Genomic DNA, 21,616 nt, shown 5'->3' with positions numbered 1-21,616 from the left:
CCTGAGCCTCACTGGAGCTTGTATCAACTTCTTCCTCTCCCCAGTGTGACATTCATAGCATTACAATTGAGCCATCTATCTGTCAAGCCTTACCCCTGCTAAGCCACGAGCAGCAGGAAGTACAGGAGAGGGACGCTTTTACCTCTGCTTCTGTTTTGCTTCTCTCTAGTTAGGGCCTAACAACCCCGATAAGTCTCAGTCAGGATGTGAAATAGATAAGCGTTTAGTTGCCAGCTGAAGCAAGACATTCAGTCTTCATTTTTCGCCCTTATTTCCCCATCAGTTGCTGGCTATTTTTTTGCCAATGACTGACTTGCTGATAGCTGTTTGCTTCTCATTCTGTTGTATTCTCATTATCCCCCCCACCACCCCCACTCCTACACCTGTCATACATATACACAGTCCTCTTCTGCCATTTCTCAAATCTTCTGTCTTTTCTCTCTGTATTTGTTCCCCATCTCCCTGGGTAATGTCAGACTGAGCTCCTGTAAGGAGGAGATAAAGCCCCCAAGCAGGGCAGGACCACAACTGTCACCTTCTGACTTCCTGGACAAGCTCATGGGGAGAACGTCGGGATATGATGCCCGCATCAGACCCAACTTCAAAGGTACAGTAGATGCCCAGGCAGACATCACAGTAGCCCTCAAGAGAATCCGATGGAAAGCACAAGCTCTAGAAAAAAAAACAAAGACGAGTGGATCTGTGCTGTGAAAGCTAAGCAGCTGACCATTCACATGTGCTCAGTGTTCTTCTGTCAGAAACTATAGTATGATTCTGATCGTTTCCAGCCTTCCAGCACATATATATTGCATCAGCTTGTCCTCATTTTCATCCTGTTTGGTTTCAAAGAGTACTATTAGATTAACATTTAATTAAGACTGTTTGTTTTGATATTGACTTAAATTTAGGAACAGATTATTTACCTCAGCTGAGGAGGTTATAAGATCACCCGTGTATGTTTGTTTGTTTGTTTGTTTGTCAGCAGCATTACCAAAAACTACAGAACAGATGTGCACCAAACTTGGTGGAGGGATGGGGAATGGGCCAGGGAAGAACCCATTACATTTTGGGGCAGAGCTGGATCATTTACTATGAATCAGATTTTTTTCCCCTGAAATCTGGTGTACGTTGTTGAAACTGGCCTTGGTGGAGGGTCTGCACTCTACTGAGCACATTTTCTAGTTTACCTTGCAGTACAAGCACATTGTCTCCTAAAAATTACACTTATATACTATTAAATTGTTTTTAAAATTATGTTTTGAAGGCGTGTACCACATGCAAGTCATAGTGAGGTAGTGGGGGTTCAAGATGTGCATACAAAGCAAAGGGCTTTTAACACCCTAGCACAGGGTCCTCATCCTGAGCCCTTTGTCTGGTTTGTTTTAGGCAGGGGTTTTCAAAGCCTGACACACAGTGATATCAAAAAATATATATACATAAAAACGTAAAAAGTTAATATTAATGGATCTTGTAACTTCTATTATTATTATTCTTTGTCTTACTTTGAGTTGAGGGATAATTATGTTCTGCGGTTTGCAACAGGGGAGTGAGTGTCTTGGTCCAGAGAGTAGACTTCAAAAATATAACACTGTGAAAGAGTATGAAGTAGTCACAAAGATTTTGGGATAATCATGCTCTAGGCTTTAGAATTTCATTTTCCAATAATTTTGGGCCTTTGGATGATATAAACAGGGAATATATTGGTGCTATGGATTAGTGAGTTAGTTGTGGGCACATGCCCAAGCCCTGTTTTTTAGCCTACATTTGCCATTTTGGCAAATTGGCACTATTAAAAGCATGCTGAATTAACTACTACTGGCTACCAGCTCCATAGTGTACCCATGGATGAAAACTTAAAAATTGTGAGGATTCTCAGACAAATTCTGGAATGATAACGAGTATTTTTTTTTTCTCTCTATGATTTCTAAGTGGATTTACGGACATTTGTGTGTGATGATATCAGATATAATCCTCGCAAATTTTAAGTGCTGATGAATCTATACTTTGCAAATACTTTTGCAAAAATGTTTCCTCATCAAAAAAAATAATTCAGATGACATTTCATGTATTTGCTGTTGCAAAGTAGTAGCACGTCAACATAATTTGGTGATGCGGTTGCACACTGATGATTTTCTCAGACACTATGCCAAAATGTGGGCAGACACATCTGTGACCTTCCTTGCTCTTCGTTTCAAGAATCCCAACGTTATCTATTTTTCCTCCGGAATTTTTCATAAATCTTTTTTTTTTTTTTGGGTTTAATTTTAGTAAATGACAGTGTTTTAGCTGTAAGTACGCTTGAAGTGACAGGCCTGTAAACACACACACACACACACACACACACACACACACACACACACACACACACACACACACACACACACACACACACACACACACACACACTTTCGCCTAGTTTCTTTAAAGAGCAGGCTCTTGAACAGCAGAACTGGAGCTGCTATGACTTTAATTGTAGCAACATTTTGAAAATGAATGGAGAAACGTCTGTAAATTTTAAGAAGCCTCAGGATATATACAGTATAATTGGTATGTTTAATGCGGTCAGCAGTGTGATCTCATAAATACCATCGGAAGTGAAAGATGTGAAATTCGGTCTGTTTTATATTCCCCCAGGTCCACCTGTGAATGTCACCTGTAATATTTTCATCAACAGTTTTGGGTCCATCACCGAAACTACCATGGTAAGAAGACCTTGGCAATTTCAAATGTTGCACATATAGAAATGCAAATGTGTTTTCTCAAAAGCAGTGTTATTTTGTTCAAAAAATCTCAGTGTAACTCATTTGTTTTCAGACATGGTTATGGATTATGATTTGTGCTGTTTTAGTTGCATCTCTCCGCTGATTTGTACAAAAATCTTGAAGCACGCCATCCTCCTTCTTTCATACCAACTTCTTTGCTAATCCACCCAGCGCCGAAGCCATTCCCTCATTTCTGTGTTTCCTGGAGCATAACAGTGCAACCTTCAGAGACCAGTGGGTCACTGACATACTGATAATGAACTGTCCGTTCTGCAATTAAAATGAAAAATTGAGAAAATGAATGGAAAGAGAGCGAGGACAAGGGGTTCAGGGAAAAATGGCTGCCCTCAAGTCTGCACTTATGCGTTATAACTGCTGGGTCAGCACAATACAGCCTTGAACTGTTTTAAGGGTGTGTCCAAGGGAGGCCCAGGAGGCCAGACCTCCGGTCAGGTTAGCCCACAGAATGACAACACTAATGATGTCATTGTATGCACTGGTGAAGCACGCTTTTTATTCCGATAAATGACGTGAACAAGCAAGCAATTAACAATCTACAATGCCCAAAGATTAATTCTGAATAATTGCACAGATTAGGATTCTAAATTAATTACTCATGTATGCTGGCTGCGGGCAGGAGTGATTATGTTCAGTACTTGTCCTTGGCTTGTATTCTACTGCCAACCCTCTGTTCACCAGCAGCACATGGCAGCAACGGATAAACAAACAGTAGTAAAATCTGACGAATATGGTCCAAAGCAGGGGCATCTCAACAAAAGTGATGGTCTTTTTATCTGGTATCACTAACGTCACTTTACAGTGCCTGTAAAAACTATTGGGCTCGCCCATTAATATTAAAAAATAAGTTTTATTTACAGAAACAACATTTTTCAAGTAAAAAACACTTATTTGCCAATTTTCTACTCACTATCAACCATTTGGCTGTTTCAAGTCATCTAAGACCACATGTTCACGGTGAACACTGCACCTCACTTCATGATGCTGCTCAGCTGCAATCTCCCAACAGTGGACATGAGTGCATCTATTTACCTATTACTTTTAGTAACGAAATTCAGCACAATGGAAAGGTGTACGTCACCGTCTATTTTCTGGTATTGAGGGATTCTATCCTTGCATATAAAGTAAACTGTTAGCTGGTTGTTGAAATTAATTTTGTATATCTAAAATTTAAAGTGATACTCAATCTAAATATGACAACTCTTTCATCGAAGCTTCATCTTTCTTTGAGTAGAATGAATTCTTGTCAGTAAGAATGGACGTGACCAGTATCAGACCATTACCAGAAACATCTCAAATCACTACAGCAAAATGATTCACTTTCTAAGCTCTCCAGCTGTACCACCAACTCGACCAATTATCTATTTTCCCATTATCCATTAACTACCCTGAGTTCCTCCACAGGACTACAGGCTAAATGTATTTCTACGCCAAAAATGGAATGACCCTCGTCTGGCATACAGCGAATACCCAGATGACTCCCTTGATCTGGATCCATCCATGTTGGACTCTATCTGGAAACCCGATTTATTCTTTGCAAACGAGAAAGGAGCCAATTTCCACGAGGTCACCACTGATAACAAGCTGCTACGGATTTTCCAAGATGGAAGCGTGCTGTATAGCATCAGGTAACTAAAGATAAATGAAGTGAAGAAAATAGCTCATGGAGGTGCAACTCTGTCGGACCTGGTCCAAGCAGGCAGATGGCAAACAAATCCCACCCATACATGTCCTCTTTACCACAACTCTAGCTGATTGCCCCCCCCCACTGCACCTCTCCGCCAACTTAGGCGCACTGCAGTTTATCAAAATACTAAAAGGGTGCAGACATGGGAAAAAAAAGCATGGAAATGTCAATTGGCAATAATGCAACAAAGTCTTTTGACTCTCTTTGTTAAAGGACACACTATATTGGATGACAAATTTGCAGATGGCCTAGGGAAACACGACATATTTTACATATTATGAGTCCCTGCTTGAGTTCCAATCTTCACAACTTTAAACTGAGTTATCTTAAAAAACAGCTGAGGAAAAAAGCCTTAAATGTAAACAAAGGTACATTTGGTGCAAAGGTGTGCCAAAATGTAGTTCTCAGCCTAAAAACACACATTTCAGGGATGAAAGCAAGCGCAACATAGTTTTTCTCCAAACTGATCATGTTGCCAGTTAAACACTTTCATCCCTAAAAGATTTGAGGCTTCGACCCTCTGTGGAAGCCCTCTCTTAGGTGCTTTTCTTTAAAATATTATATTGTTTAAAAAATGAAGTTAAAATTTTAATCATTTTTCAATATTTTCCAAAACATGGTAAAGCAAATATTTATATGTTTTAATACAGTATGATTTTATCATTTTTCTATGTTTGCTTGCAAATTGGCTACACATTAATAGAAGAGGGAGATACATATAACGCAAGTCCTACATTGTACTCAGAATAAGAGTACTGCAATTACAGATAATCACCACCTCCCTCCGCTGATTTACTTCATCCTCTAGATTTGCTTACTTACTGTTCGGTAATTATGGATTTTCTGTGCTCTAAATACATGACACGGTTTAGGCAACGTTAGCAGAGTCAGTCACTAGAGTGTTTGTAGTTTGTTCTTCTGGTGGTGAAAAAGATATTGTGTCATCATAACACTGTAGCAAATGGGTGCCTGTGTGTATACTGCTGGCGGCTCTTGTCTCGCCTCTGGGTGATGCATTACAGCAGGTAATTACACAGCTTTTCTCCAGACAGACTCCCAAATAGCTCTCCCTTTCTTCTCTGAGGATCCTTGAAGGCTTAATGCATCAACACCACAACAAATAAAAGTAAGGATGACTACACCAATTACTTTGCTATAACTGTGGTGCAGCGAGTAATCCGATGGCAGTAACATATATATATATATATATATAAATATATATATATATATATATATATACATACATACATATATATATATATATATATATATATATATATATATTTTTTTTCTTCTCTCCAATCTACTGATTTTAAAAGGAAAATATGTGTTTAGTTTTTTTCCCATATGTCCAGTTTTATGCACTGAGCACTATCATATAGACTCCTGATTCATAATTGGTAAAGCAAAGCTCCTTGGCACTGATTTATTTGACTGTTAACTTATCATTTTTGCTTGTGTTTAATGTTTTTCCTTGAGCCCTTTTGTGCGTTTTGACATTCCCTATGGCTCCTTCTCTCTTCCGATCTGTCTACCTATCTCAGGCTGACTCTTACCCTGTCCTGCCCTATGGACTTGAAGAATTTCCCAATGGACATTCAGACCTGTACCATGCAGCTTGAAAGCTGTGAGTCTTCTCTTCTTCTGCTTCCTTTTTTTTCTCACTTTCCTGTTTTTAGCTGTCCTCATTTCCCTCCTTTCTACCTTTTGCCTGGCTTGTAACTAACCTGTGTCTAACCTTGCTATATTCCAAGAGACAAGAGCTGTATCATACCAATAATATGTCTCATTTTTCGGGGTTATATTTACAAAATGGTTCCGTTGTGTTTTCTAATTGCAATAATGATATAGGGAATGCTAGTATCGAGGTAGTGAGTCATCGGAGGTTGTGGTGTTGGGTGGGGGCACAACTGACCATTTGCTAACCCCCTTCACCACCAATTGTTCAATTGTACCTTAGAAACCATAAACAGGCATGGCAGACCTGTCAAGCTTCATTCTGAAGTGAGATGCAGGGGTGGAGTAGTAGTTTTTTTACCCCTTCCAAAAAACATAAAAGAAAAAATTGTAAGGAATTGAATTGTTTGTGTTTGTCTGCTACAATATCAGAGTGGAGGGTACTGTTAACGCCTCCGTCCTGCTCCACTGGATTTGTGGAAGTCCACTCATGCAACCCCAGCCATACCTGTTATCTGAGATAGCTTTTTGTTTACCAAACGCATCGGCTATTCCTCTTCTTAAAAGCCTTATCTCTTTTGACACTGAAAGTGAAACATACGGCTTAAAAATACAAACAATAAAGAGCACATGATATTACATTTTTCCTTATCGCACTGATAACAAAAGGGGCTGTCTATCTCTACACTAAAATGCAAGGACCATACTGTTTCACTATTTACATGTCTTCCACATGGATCTTCATCTGGAGATTGTTCAAGCGTTTTGCCTGGAACATGTAGGTTCAGCCTCAGTCTTTTAGCACAATATTATGTATGTATCAAGCACATATATCGGAACCCATCACAGGGTTTTTGTCTTAACACAATTGAGCTGTAGACGTTGAGTCATCCTGAGACAACATCCAACTCACCAAGCTGATGCCCCCTTAATTAGCCAGCTAGCTGCCGCTGATCTGCTAGTGTCATTTGAGTCGGTAAAAATCAATGGTTGCAGACTATAAACAAGAAGTCTACTTTTTGCAGCCACTGTCTGAAATCAATGACACATTGTTTCAATAATTACTAATAAATATCAAATGGTTCATCTACCGCTGTTCTCACTGTAAACTGCATATGTACTGTGCGAGGATGGAAAGCTTGAAATGTGTAGCAACATTAAGTTGAGGTGGGGCTTAGCAAATGGTCAGTTGTTTACCATTTTTTACATTTATGAAAAGTGGAGAAATCAAGAAAATGTACATGATGAATCTGAAACCCTTTATAATGTTATTACAGTGATAAAACATAGGATAGGAATAATATTCTCCCTTTTCAGTCGTCCCTGGCCTTTAGAAGAGATAGTATTTGCCCTAGTGAAACCAATTTCACGGATATAAATAATGAAACTTTAATTTTGTGTCCCCTTTATTATATGTGACCCACCCCCTGTGCCTAGAGGTGACCTAATTTCCCTTCATAGGGACAAAAGAATTTAAGTCGAGGAAAAGGCAATAGACAAGAGCACTCATACCATGAAATCACTGCACTGCTTCAGAATCATTTCTCACAAACAAATAAGTCAAGCCGAGTGCTGGTATCAAGACCTATGTCCTTATCTGATTCGATAAGAACGAGAGGCATAGGTTTGTATAGAACTAGTTACTCCCTCTTTGTAAAGGAGGCGACATGATTTATTTCTGCAAATTAACACGGGGACAAACCGAAAAAAAAAGAATCCAAGAAATAGCGCAGTCGTATGCCAGCCAGCTTGAAAACAAAAATATATAAAGACATTTTACCGTTTGGGAGCGTGAGGAGAGGAGACTTTCAGCCAAACAGATGTGTGCTTAAGGCAGCAGTGTGTGTCTATACGCTTGTGTTTGGGTAAGTGTATCACATCAAACTTCAATTACAGGAGACGTAATCATTTCTGATTAAAGGCCTGGTGAGGATACTTGGCCTTGTGTTGACAAGTGCTGGTACACAACCCAAGGGTGTGATCACCTTGGCTAGAGCTCCATGTTAAGGGGACATTATAGTTTTTACTGCCACTGCTGGAGATTATGGCAACACCGTCTGTTCAGCACGAGAAAGAGAGAGAGAAAGAGAGGAGGGTGATGATGAAGTTATCTTTGGGGTTTGAGAGAGCCAAGGCCAATCTTTGCTGGCCTTTCATGCCACGGGCTTATATAGATATATAAATAGATTCTGCCTTATTCTCACACATCAAAGCCCCATATATGCAGCTTATACCACTTCGCTTTGCCTTGAGCTATTAGTGTCCAGTAGCCTCAAATCCACTTACTCACTATAAGTGAAAAGCAAGACTAAGACAGCAAATCTGAAGCATAACCGTGGCTACATTCAAACAGGGGCTCTCATCAGCTGAACTGCTTTTTTGAATGAAAAAAAAAAAAAAAGACTAACAGTCATTACTCTACCTTACTGAGATATTCCAGACGTTCTGTCTCATGAATTTCATTTTTATTGCACCTTGAACACTATGTCAATTATGTTTTGACGCCTCTGAGCTGTAAGCTGGTGGAAGAAAAAGGAGACCATTTCATCATCTCTTAAAGCAACGGTATTCCCCTTGCTTTCTTTCAGCAGGATGTCTGAAAGACAGTGAATTCTCCCCATGAACGAGATAAGTGTGTTTGAGTAGTGTTTTTCAGGCGTGCGGAACGGGAGAGGGTATAACATCTTGAATAATTGATGTCTTTGTAACTCAGGCCCCTAAAGGGTCCCAGTAGACGTCAGTATTATTCAGACGCGCGAGGAATTCTGCGTTGTTGTTGTATGCGGCATGTATTTTTAATATGCGTATAATCAGGCAGCTGTGAGGAACGCGACCCTTAAAAAGGTCATGCAAACCAACAGTGTACGTGTGTGTTTGGGTTTCAAGCAGGTAGGCAAAATAATGATTGACCTATCCTGAGTGGTCGTTTCTAAATGCTTCACTAATTGTATAGTCACCTGCAAACATAATTGACATTACAATACATTACATACGATATTGCACGTCTTTTTTTTTTAGTGGTGCAGTGACATGCAGTGCGTTGGCAAGATTACACACGCTAATCAGCTCAGTATGAGCGAACACGTACAATAGCTCCACTGTCCTAAGCAGATACGATCCTCATGTCCCCCTTACTCTGTGACCTTCAAGCAACCACGACAACATGACTAAGCTGTGGTGTGTGACCTTTACTGTGACAAACATGATGGCACAGGGTAGCTGGTAGCTGGACAGATGGGCAGAGAGACGTTACATCACCACAGTCCTCCAGTTTTATCCTCTCACTCTCCGAGTCTCATTAGCCAAGGTTTCGGAGGTTTCTGAAGCACAGATTTCATTCCATAGTAAAAAGATCCCAGTGAAAGAGGAGATTAATGAAGAGGAAGGGGAGCAAGGGGGAACACAGCAATAGTGATAATAAGGGTATGAATTTTTAACAGCTAGTGCGGCACATTACTTGACATCAGCAATGTATTGAAATCTAAACAGCATTGTCTTTGTTATTCATGTACTGAATACAAAGCAAAAGGAAATAGGTTATATCTCACGACTGATGCGAAGGCACACTCCTCTCTCTTTCTCCCGTATTTAGATGTCTTCTCTCTCCTCTTTATCTCCTCTGTTCTCTTTTCACAGTTGGCTACACCATGAATGACTTGATCTTTGAGTGGCTGTCTGAGAACCCCGTTCAGGTGGCTGATGATCTCACCCTCCCACAGTTTGTGCTAAAAGAGGAGAAGGATTTGGGCTACTGCACTAAGCATTATAACACAGGTACATTATAAATTCCATTTAAAGTGTTGAGAAACCAGTGACCTCGTGCTGGGATAAAAAAAGAAAAAAAGGAAATTAAAAAAATCGCAAATTGTAATTGAGCGCTTCAACTGATTTCTTTTTCAGGAAGGTCTGTAAAATTAATAAGGTGTTAGGCAGAAATTCAGCTTGTTCTTGTTGGGATTTAACCTATCACTTGTAAGGTTAAAAGGACAGTTGTTTTCAATCAAAACTTCATTTCTGCACATATTTATCAATTATATTTATCTTACATCTGCTCTATATTCTACCATTCCAACAGTGTAAATAAAAAAAAACAAAAAACACACAACTGTGCCTGTACTATGTCATGTGTCTGCAGGTAAATTCACCTGTATTGAGGTGAAGTTCCATCTAGAGCGTCAAATGGGCTACTACTTGATCCAGATGTACATCCCTTCCCTCCTCATTGTCATCCTCTCATGGGTCTCTTTCTGGATCAACATGGACGCTGCACCTGCCAGAGTGGGCCTGGGCATCACCACTGTACTGACGATGACCACACAGAGCTCTGGTTCCAGAGCCTCGCTGCCCAAGGTGAGTCTGGAGACTCCTACTTGTAAGTAGTGGAAGGTTGATTCTTTCGCTGCAGGCAGACTCTTTACTGAGCAAATTGATCAGCAAGAACCCAGAGGTGCAGGGGGAAATTTTGCATCCATGTATTTTTTTTTTTTTTTTTAATTTTGTGGGATATTTACAAAATTCACCAGTTTGAAAATGACACTTGGCTGTTTATGACATGTCTGAAATTCAGTGGAACAAAAGCAAAGTGTAAGTTCTCTGCTACTGTGAAAATAAATAATAAATCGTTGGTTGCGGAAATCAATGAGCATATTTTGTAACTGAACATATGCTCTCCTTACCACAAGAAACAAGTATATATTTGAAAGAAAACAGCATTACATGCAGTAATGCTAGCAGCTCAACAAAAAGGTCAGTGACTGCAAAAAAAAAAAAAAAAATCTAATAAACATAGCATGGCCTGAGTTTGGAGCTTGTAGACTATTCTGACATTTTGCTCTGACATATCCCTTTAAACTGATAGATGATTTAGAAATACCATTTTCTTTTGCACCTGAGATTACCTGACATGCTGACAAGGCAGACATAAATGCCCCATGAAACAAGCGACAGACGCACAGTGGATTTTTGGTTATTGTCAACTGCCAAAGGTATGCTGGTTTTGTCCCCCAAAGTTGGTTAAAAGATGCCTTTCGGGGGGAGTTTTGGAAAGGGACGACCTGTCAGGGCATATTTACTCATGAAATGCTGACTTTGCTTGAAGAAATGTCCTGATTCAGGACAAGGCTAGACACTAATTGGGGAGAATACAATACAAGGGCCAGGTCAGGTGAGGACACTGGACTTGGTGTGAAAGACATGCAGGGGCACATCTACTGGGCAGAGGAGAAAACATTGGAAGAGGTGAGGGACGAGGGGAGAGACATACACATCTACCATCGCAATGCAAAATAACTGTTTCTGGTTGGCTGGCAGGTGTCCGTTAAAATGTGTTTTATAATACCTTGATGAGTTCCAGCGTTCTTAATCACAAGGTACATTAGATTGTAGGTAACCATAGCAACAGTACTTCTGCCTCGTGCTAGGTTGCCAGTTGACGCTCACTGGTGCTTGTACATTTTGACTTCAACCAGTGAAGGAACACAGAGCTTTGCTCTCTTTTTCAGGAACGTCCTGTTCACATTCACACAGTTACACACATTTACACCTGGAAGCTGCCCACTACAATCGCACACCGTGTCCAAAACCACTCCTGTGTTCACTAGTTCACTCCTCCCTATATAACGGACACTAAACAGTGAGCAGTAAAGTTGAGATTCTGCACACTTATCATTTTAGCATCATCACAGGCAGCCGTGTAGAGTCATGCATCTGTAGTTTTCAAGCTTTTGGCTTGTGATCCCTTAAAATGAAGAGATGACTACCTGAGACCCCTTGTCCCAGGGGAGCGTGGATGACAGTTATTCCGTCTTAAATTTTTTTCTTTTAAACCCTGAAGAGGTCCAACTACCCAATGTTTGACAAGAAAAAAAATAAAAAGTATATGAAAGTTTTTCTTTCATATACTATGAATTCATATCCTTCATATATTACCATTACTAGTGAAAATCTGCATCCTTAAGTCATTTTGATCTATAAATCAATCCTAAAAAACTGATTTTCTTAAAATTACTGAAAAAAAAATCTGTAGGGACAGTGCAAGTTTCAATTTGTTTCTTCTAGAAATCAACTTGTTTCTAGAATTCGCAAGTAATGAGTTCTTCTGCATCGTTTCAAGAAACAGACATTTCTTGAAACAAGGCAGAAGACGACAAGTATGGATGGAAGAAAAATGAAACCTGAGTTACGGAAATATTTTAAACTAATTGACTTACATTTGAGAAAGGTAAAAAAAAAAATATATGATCACTTCACTGAATTCTTTCACGTTTTTGAAGAACATAATATTTTAAGGACTCAAGTTACAAGCAAACATGACTAGGTAAGGAGACTTTTGCAGTGATCTTGAGACCCTCTGGATTTTTCTTGGAGACCCGTGGGACCAGGGTATGGGAACCACGCCTTTAAGCCACCACTGGCTGGATAAGGTCAATACGCCTTCATCTTGTGTTCAATCATGTAGTCATGATAATAAAAGTTTTTTTTAACTCTTGCACTTTAACAAAGCACCATGGGCTTGGACTCCGTAACCTTTTTTGTTGAATGCTTTTTGTGTGTTTTTCAGCCATTCATAAATCACAATAGAGGTCTATCCTGCTGCATTGTACAGTATATAAATACTACTAATTTACACAAACTTTTTACAGTACCTAAAAAATGTTCAACCAGAAAAACATGGTCAATATGCCTGTTCAGTGTAATTGTATCAGATACTGTCCTGTGTTAAATACCTTGTGCCTCTTTCTGTGAAGCAAACACTTCTAATTTATTAGTGCTTGTTCATGTCATATGTTTATGGTAATTCTGAGGTGGTAGTTTTTCAGTGTCGATGTATTTTGTCTATTGTATTTGTATGCACATGGAGGAATAAAAAGGTATCACAAACACTTAATATAATACATTTCTTTTATTAAAAACTTCAAATGATTTGACAGAGAAATTAGTTTAGTTGTTTGAAAAAGAAATTTGTTTTGGGAAAACCATGAAGGGAAGGGATAGATTCATTTATTGTGTGGTTGAAATATTTGTATCGAGATTTTTACAAAGCCTAGTCAGTAGGTGTTAAATGGTATTTAACACAGCGAAAAAAGGCAAGGATGTGTGACAGCTCGAGTATGAGACTAATGTAGTGGAAGTGATGATTAAAACATGGTTGAGGTGTTTCCAGTGTCCACATGAGGTAACAGTTTGTACGCAACCGATGTGTCATCCCCCCCCCACTTCTCTGTATGTATCTGTAACAGTCGGCAAACTGCTGCTCAATTGAGTGAAGTTTCCACACTATGCTTGCTCAATGTGCGTTGCTGATGTGTTGTGACACCACTTCTCTCATGAACGACACGGCCAGGGCTCTCCCCAAGTCTTAGCCGTGACCTGTCTCGTGGCTGTGTGTCAACTGCCCACATCCCACTGACTCATTACAATTCTAGGTCATCCTAGAGATGTGTGTTGTTACATGCCAGAGCCGAGGAATGGGTAGATTATGAACAACCCACCTATTGTCCATGGGTCTCATTGATTGGCTACTGTCTTGTCTTTTCCCAGGTGTCCTATGTGAAGGCCATTGACATTTGGATGGCGGTGTGTCTTTTGTTTGTGTTTGCTGCCCTGCTGGAGTACGCGGCGGTTAACTTCGTCTCAAGGCAGCACAAGGAGTTCATCAGGCTGAGGAAAAAGCAGCGGCAGCAAAGAATAGTATGTGTAAATCACTCACACGCACAGACACACAGACACAGTGTCCTTGTCAGCCTCTATAACATTGGCTTATGCCTCTTGTTATTGTGGGACGGTGTATATTCAGGAACTGACAACATCAACACGCTACAGCTGGCTGTCATATTACATGAGGAAGATCTGCTCATTTCAGTTCAGCTTGTTTCCATGGTGAGCACTGACCTGTGAAGAGCCTTCGCGATCCTTACCCTCTGTCAATGCGTTTGACACAGAGCAACAGCCTTTTCTACAAACCCCCTGGGAATGGGATACCCCAACCCTGTATTTATGCTGCAACTACCCCGGTTGACATAGGCCTATTTCTATGTTCTGACCTGTTGTGGGCAGTGTGAGAGACCTCCAGTTCCTTTATTTACTGCCTTGTCATAAACCTGTCATAAACAATTTTATTTTGATGGATTATCATCATGTAGCAAGCAATGATTAGATAACTATTTTTTATTATCTTTTTTCCAGGTCCCCTCTTATACTTGTAAATCTTTGTAAACACTTTCTCCGTAATGTGCTCTAAGAAGGTATGCTTATAGCAATAGTTTAAAACTTTGGAAAATACTCTTATTTGCCATGAATTAGATGAGAAGATTGACATCACTCTCATACCCTAAAGCCAAAAGCTGAAAGACTGAAAAAGGGGCAAAATCTAGTTTTTCCTGTTCTAAAAGGAATAATGAATCCACCCAACATTACCTCTGAAGCTCACTAATTAACACATTATATCTCGTTTGTTTAATCTTCACCACAAAGTGTAGAAATGAAAATTTATGGTTTTATAAGGGTTTATGCAAGACACCCCCCACACACCTACACCCCCAAGCCAGGTTAGCTAAACTAGCCAGCTGCTGGCTGTAGCCTGATATTTAACAGACAGATGAGAGTGGTATCCTTAGAGTATTGTCATCTATCTCTGGGCAAGAAATCAATTGTCTTTATTAATGTTTATAAATAGATCAACAATGAAACCATTTGTGTTTGAGTTGCCAAATTGGATACTAAAAATATCTGACTTTCAGGAAGATATAAACAATGGAAAGTTTGACCAGTGACTCTATGGAAGGGAGCTGCAGACCATCCAAACCCAAATCCACTATTAACAAATTATTGATATTTACAACTCAGTTTTTCATGGACTATTGTGCTGTTAGAACATTTATAAATTTCTTACTATCATTTATAACTGCAGACCTGACAAAGTGACAAAGCAGTTACCCTTATATTAATGACTTGCTCATTTTCAAATAAGGCATCGGACCTGCAGTTATAAAGTAAGTGTTAGTGAGACCTTAATTAAAGGTCATGGGTTTTCATTTTCTAATACACAATAAATTCTGTAGTTGTAAACGTTATTACGATGCTATTAGATGGACGTCCAGATTGACAATTTCCCTTCTGCACAGAAGGACAAAGCAAGTTTCTCTGAAAGAGGGAAAACACCCAGACGTACAGTATGTCCGCTAAATTGTAGGATATATCCTGAATGAAGATTATCAAGGCAAACACCTTGTAGGTTGACAAATAAAGGCATTTAACAAGAGGTGCGAGAACTTCTTTGACAGAGAGAGGTTACTCTCAAGACAAACAGATGAGATGTCTTGAAAATCCCATTAAACAGTTCACAGACTGGGCAGCCTCCCAGACTCATGGCAGGGTTCCCTGTAAAGGCAGAGGAGTCCAGCGGATTTACTGGGCAGTCTGCCCGCCTGCATTGATACAAGAGAGAAAATGAGGGTCTGTAGAGGAAAGGACTTCCCCTGTCCTCCTCAGCTGCAAAAATACTCCAACCGAGGAGTTTGAGGTTGAAAACTATCCATCTGAGACGCATCGACACATGTGCTGTACTAGAGAGAGTCTGGGAATCTGATGGAGAGTACAAATCCCAGACTGACCAGGCTTAATCAGTGCACATTTCCAGCCTTGTGTTCGGCTCAGAAAACACCAGACATATCAGGCAACTACGATAAGTACTGTATATCCGCACAGCTACAAAAATAAATAAATAGACCTGTCATTCCATTTATAGGCTCTACAGAAATAACTTGAACTGGCTCCTTGAGGATTCTTTTTTCGTCTTCAAAGCCGTCTTCAAAGCCAGCTGCAGATAATGTCCTGTATTATCACATTCACAGTGCCTCTTTAATTAAAAGCTGAGAACGGCTGCTTTCGTTTGTTGTTTGGATTTGAAGTTTTCCTCTTTAATCACTTTCTTTTGGCATAGCACAGGTATTATAATTTTTTTTTTTTTTGTATTTAAATGAAGCAGAGGGAATTCTTGTTCCCACCAAATGTCCAAAACAAATACTTTAAAACACTAATGAAGTTCTCTTACAAGAGCTTTCAAACTTATTGTTTTACTTCAAAAGATGAAATAAAAAGGAGCAATAACTTTGATTTCAATTTGTCTGCCTTCCTTTCCAATGGAGGTGTTTGCCAGTCAGCCTGGGAGTGTTGAGTCGTTGCGAAAAGCGAATGATAACCCTGGTAACAACTCAAGCTACAGGAATCTGAATCAGCACTGCAGCGCCTGTGCCAGGGTAAAAATTGACCCCCGTGTCAACCCTGACCTTCAAACCTAATCTTTGTCCGTGCCTCCAGCCTCCCGGATTGATTGTGTTGTGCAACTTTCACCTCAAAACCTGAGTTTATCCTGGCATCTCTCCCACAACCAAACCCACTTTATGCTGGTCTCACCCTGTCACTATGACCTTCTTTCTGCCCCTTTGTAACAGAATCACTGACTTGGAATTCTGGCCCTTTATTCTTTCCCAATGTGTGACCTGTTTTTAAGGCTAATTTAAATTGAACATAAATTTCTTCCTCTTCTCTACTTGTTCTCAAACCCCCCAATGCTGTTGGCATTTACTAAAGACAGAGCTATTTTGTTTTTATTTTTTAAGATCATCCAATTGCCTAATTTAAAGTAATAGTTCAACATTTAGGGGAATAGGTCCATTTGCTTTCTTGAAAGGCGTTGGATGAGAAGCACGATACTGCTATTGTGTCTGTATGTTAAATTTGAAGCTAGCAGGCAGAAGCTGGTAGCTTATCTTAGCATAAAGACTGAAAATGGGGAAAAAAAACAAGCCAGTCTGGCTTTGTCAGAAGGTAGAAAAATCTGTCTACCACCATCTCAAAAACACAAATTATATATACAGGTTATATATCTCTTTTGTTTGATGCTTACAAAAACTGAGGTATAATAATTTAATTTGTTACCTCTGGTCAGAGCAAGGCTAGCTGTTTCCCCCCGTTTCCATTCTTTATGCTAAGCTAACTAGCTGCTGCCTGTAGCCTTATAATTACCAGACGGACATGTGAGTGGTGTTGATCTTCTTGTCTAATTCTCAGCAATAAAGCAAATAAGTGGACTTTCCCAAATTGTCAGGCTTTTCCTTCAAGTTTTTACAATTCTTTTAGCTGTTTGTTTGGATCATTTACACCTAAAGGGGCAAACACAGATCGGCACTGATCACTCGCCGAAAACATCAATTTTTCACAGCACAGAGCACAATCTGATAATCAGGGCTAGTCTAGACTGATCTTATGCCAACAAATCATAAAGGTGCGCCCGAGAGCACAGACTAAACACAATGAGCACGTATTGTCTTTAGAGAGACGCACCATTAGACTTTAGCACATGATGTACTGTATTGTTTAGGGAAGAGTAGGAGGGATAATTAAGTTGTGCTAGAAGAGCTACAACTCCCTACCCCCCCTGTTGTATGGTGCAATTTGTCATTGGGGCAACATATAGTTAAAACACATAGTTACTCACAACCAGGGAATTGTAAAAAGGAGGAAGTTTACACTAAATGAAGCTAGCAGCTTAGTCTTCGGCTAAACAGTGAAGGTGCAAGTAAAGGGCAGTTGGCTGAAACCAGAGGTAGGGGAAGGTTTTAAAAGGACTACATGAACGTAACAGTAAGAGACAGGTGGAGACAGGTGTGAAATACAGTACATTAGTAGCACTGGACCTTTGACAGGAGCTGGTAGTGGTCTCAGGGCAGTCAGGGCCGGGGGTCAGTGAAAGCGAAACAGAGAGAGAGAGGGGGGGGAGGGGACGCAGGGATCAGAGCTTTCAGGGCACTTCACACTGACTACTAATCGTCCAATTTAGATCCCACATCTTCACTTTCCCCCTGCTAAAGTGAATCTCTCAAAGTGTCAGAGGGCTGTAAGAGTTAAGCTGCTGTCTATTAATATTCTCTCCGGAGGGTGGGAACAGTGTCTCATTCACTGTTTATAAAAAAAGAAGCAGAAAAAAAAAGTGGCGCGCCATTCATCAAAGCATAACACCAAGTGCAAGGTTTTGTTTTGGGGTTTTTTTTGTGGTGGGGTTGAGATATGACTTTTTATTAATAGGCATTTTGAAAAGTCTATTACTCTGCAACTTGAAAGGACAGATTTAGGTTAATTCTCAGAATTATAACTTCCTTTATTTCCTCTTAATGAAGATGCCATCTGATTCCTCTCTTTGAGTTGTTTGATTAAAGAACGTTTATCTGAGGCTAGTGCCTGTTTAAGCCCCCTTCATGTGCCTCCCATGTATTACCATTACATTCAAGGTAAGCGTCCGTTAAATACATGACAATGTTTGAACAACCCAGAAGGTTGTTTAGCAGGATTTTATTAATGTTTTGAAGGTATTTTAAAAATACTCAGAGACTCTTTAAAGAATCTGAATGAAACATTATTCCATCCACTGCTCGATTAAAAAAAGTCTTCAATGTTTCCCAAGTTGTGACGTTTTTGAGCCAATTCACACCAAGATGGTAGCCGAAACTGGAATATGTCTGTCTAATTTATAAAATATATATAGCAGTTATATTTGACTATTTATTATTAGTTGGTATTATTTTATGAATGAATACATGAAGCACACTCATGTTGCTTGTGAGCAAGGACATGTGATTTCCCCCTTTTTTTATTATCGTGCAGGACACAGAATATAATTTTCAATTAGATGGTTACAAGAGTCTTTGAGGGTTTTGGAAATACATTCAGAACAGCGGTAAGTGTTGTTTAATGAGCTTCTGGGTTTTTTTGTTTTTGTTTTTTTTTTTTCTCTCCCCCTAACATCGCTGGGTTTTAATTGTTGAGAAAAATGTATACCTACGTCTGTGACTTGAATGTAATAGTCATACAGGAGAGGCACAAACCGGGAAGCACCGGTTTAAAAATCGTCCTTTTTCAAGAATGACCCAGTCTTCTTTTTTCTGTGGATTTCCTTAATCTGTTGCACTTTGCTCCTTACGCTGCCCTTTTGTGCTGTAACACCACAAACGCATTTGGGAGTCCGCCACCAAGCGGAAATGTGGAAATCCGTAAGCTAATTCTCGTTGACGGCGAGAGGCCAATCTGTTTTCCCTATGCTTGACTCCACAGGAGGAGGAACTGATGAGGGAGAGCCGTGGTTTTTACTTCCGGGGTTATGGACTGGGTCACTGCCTGCAGACCAAGGATGGTGCCGCTGTGGAAGGGGCCACTGTGTTCACCCCCCCACCTCCGGTTACCTTGTACGACGGGGAGGTGCTTCACAAGCGCTTTGTGGACCGGGCCAAGCGCATTGATACCATCTCCAGAGCTGTCTTTCCCTTGAGCTTCCTCATATTCAACATCTTCTACTGGGTCACCTATAAAGTGCTGCGACACGAGGACATCCACGCAAATTTGTAAAACGTTCTCTACCAACCCCAGATGCTACATTTTAGTTTTTTTTGTTTTTTCTCCTCAGAAAAAAAACAAACCAAAACTGCCTGTCAGATCTACATTACAGTGAGGTAATGCGTCAAGAGGCAGATCTGCTTCTTAAAACCACTGCTAAAAGCTTTGTGCTCAGGTGCGTCTTCAGGATCTCAGACGAAGATTGATTAAGAGGAAAGACAAGGTGAAGCTGCATGGATTCAGGCTGGCGTTGTCTGAGACTGCCCTCTCGTATCTGTCTGAGTTTGATTTGTCCGGATTACAACAGAGACAAAAACACTGCTGGTACTTGTGAGTTCATGAAGTTTGTTTGAGACGAGGAGAGTTCAGAGAAGTCAGTGTTGATCCTGGCTGGATGAGATATACTGACTTGAATTTTGACACTACGCATCTCTGAATGAATGTTTTTGAAAATTAAAAAAATACTGCGTTTTTTTACACCTTTAGATTATCAAATGGGTACAAACGGGTTTGGGGGAGGAAAGGGTCTTTAATATTCATGAATATTCAATAAGTGGTGATAATTCAGTTTACCTACTTGTAACAAGAGATTATATATAACAGTGTATAAAGTGTATATAAACAAAGCTGTTCATTAAACTGCACAAAGCACAAATATGTATTACCTTTTGTCTAAATTTAAATAAATTGTTATTCTGCCAGGAAATCAGAAATGATTTTGCTCCTCTTTAACTTTAAGATTCGGTTGGTTACTTCGAAAATTTGATTTATTTATTTATTTTAAATTGTGCCTGTAGTTGTTAACTGTGAAACCATACACTTCCACAATCAAAATCAGGGCGTAATCGTGGAAAAACTCGTTGAAGAAATGGCATAAGAGCTGCCATTTCTTTCCCAGTCTCAGGACTGGCTTTGAAGGCGCGGAAACAGGGACGCGGCGGTGTGAGAGCATGGCAAGCAAAGGAGGACAAATGGGTTTTTTGGGTTTTTTTTTTTTTTTTTTATTAATTTAAATGGGAAATCAGAGGGTTGTTTTATCAACTAATGAGTTTGAAAAGGGCTTGGTGTTCCACTGCTAATGACAATGAATTCAGAGAGGCAGCTGGAGCCTTCTGTCCTTTTGTCGGCAATCCTAATCAACTCCTCTGTATTTTATGGTTCCCCAGGTAATGAAAAGTGTGTGTGTGTCCGTGTGCGTGTGTATGTGTGTTGTCGCTTGGCTTTGTTTCTATTTTATCATCTCTCATTTTTTATATTGGAATATATTTTTAAGTTCTTCATATTATCTTTTTTTTTTTTTAAGAATCAAACCCCGGCTGGATCAAAAGCTGAAATAAGAACCTTCTGTCACAAAACTTTAAAAGGTTGATGGCATTTACAGCTGTGGAGCACAGATACAGAAAAACAAGAGGAGATGACTTAATTGCCTCAGATTGCTGAAGGACAGAGAAGCTTGACATATTCACTAAAGTGCCACCGACAGCTTAAGTAGATTTCTTCAACAGAACGTGAGGGCATGCAAAAGTCAAAAATATTGGCTGTAGCCTGTCACTGGCACCGCATCCCCCATCGTTTAATCCCCAACTCTTAAAGCAATAGTTCCACATTTTTGCTTTCTTGCCGAGAGTTAAATAACAAGATCAGTGCCATTTTCATGCCTGGCTCTGGCCTGAAGCTCATTAATCAACACTTTGTATATCATTTGTCTAATCCGTACCAAAAACAGTGTGTAAAAACGATACAATATGGTTTCATGGGGGGGGGGGGTTGTGTGATTTGACTATTTCAACCTCCTGGAGTCTTGTCAGCACTGTGAGGATTTTCCCACAGATGGAGCCACAGATTGAGAGACTTTATTGGTACCTGGTTAAGCAAAAGTTCAAACTGAATTTTAAAGCTCTAACTGTTGCCCGAAAAATGTCTCCCAAATCAAAAAAGGAGTATTATCACCTCAACATCTATTCTCCTCTCACTTTAAAATCAGTGATAGTATTGTTTCAATCATGAGGAGGAGGAGAAACAGCACATGGCATTTTATGGCAATATAAGACGCTTTTCAAAATCCACAAACCCTGACTGACACACG

At 39.8% G+C, this 21,616-nt stretch overlaps 1 protein-coding gene across 1 annotated transcript in view; it reads left to right on the top strand.

Moving 5' to 3' along the window:
• The window catches only part of glra4a (glycine receptor, alpha 4a), a 43,399-nt gene extending 23,245 nt beyond the window's left edge, over positions 1–20,154 (top strand). The window contains exons 3-13 of the mRNA XM_040120561.1: positions 170–198; positions 477–607; positions 2,635–2,702; positions 4,185–4,408; positions 6,012–6,094; positions 9,781–9,918; positions 10,280–10,494; positions 13,684–13,833; positions 13,940–14,022; positions 16,301–16,400; positions 19,252–20,154. Of these exons, the coding sequence (XP_039976495.1) occupies positions 170–198; positions 477–607; positions 2,635–2,702; positions 4,185–4,408; positions 6,012–6,094; positions 9,781–9,918; positions 10,280–10,494; positions 13,684–13,833; positions 13,940–14,022; positions 16,301–16,400; positions 19,252–19,542 (1,512 nt within the window). The 3' untranslated portion in view covers positions 19,543–20,154. The remainder of the gene's footprint in view (positions 1–169; positions 199–476; positions 608–2,634; positions 2,703–4,184; positions 4,409–6,011; positions 6,095–9,780; positions 9,919–10,279; positions 10,495–13,683; positions 13,834–13,939; positions 14,023–16,300; positions 16,401–19,251) is intronic.
• Positions 20,155–21,616: the final 1,462 nt, after the last annotated feature.

The sequence above is a fragment of the Xiphias gladius genome, chromosome 23 (genome assembly GCF_016859285.1).
Source record: "Xiphias gladius isolate SHS-SW01 ecotype Sanya breed wild chromosome 23, ASM1685928v1, whole genome shotgun sequence".
Taxonomy (NCBI): Eukaryota; Metazoa; Chordata; class Actinopteri; order Istiophoriformes; family Xiphiidae; genus Xiphias; species Xiphias gladius.
Note: the sequence above shows the minus strand (reverse complement) of the source record. Positions and strands in the feature narration are given on the sequence as shown.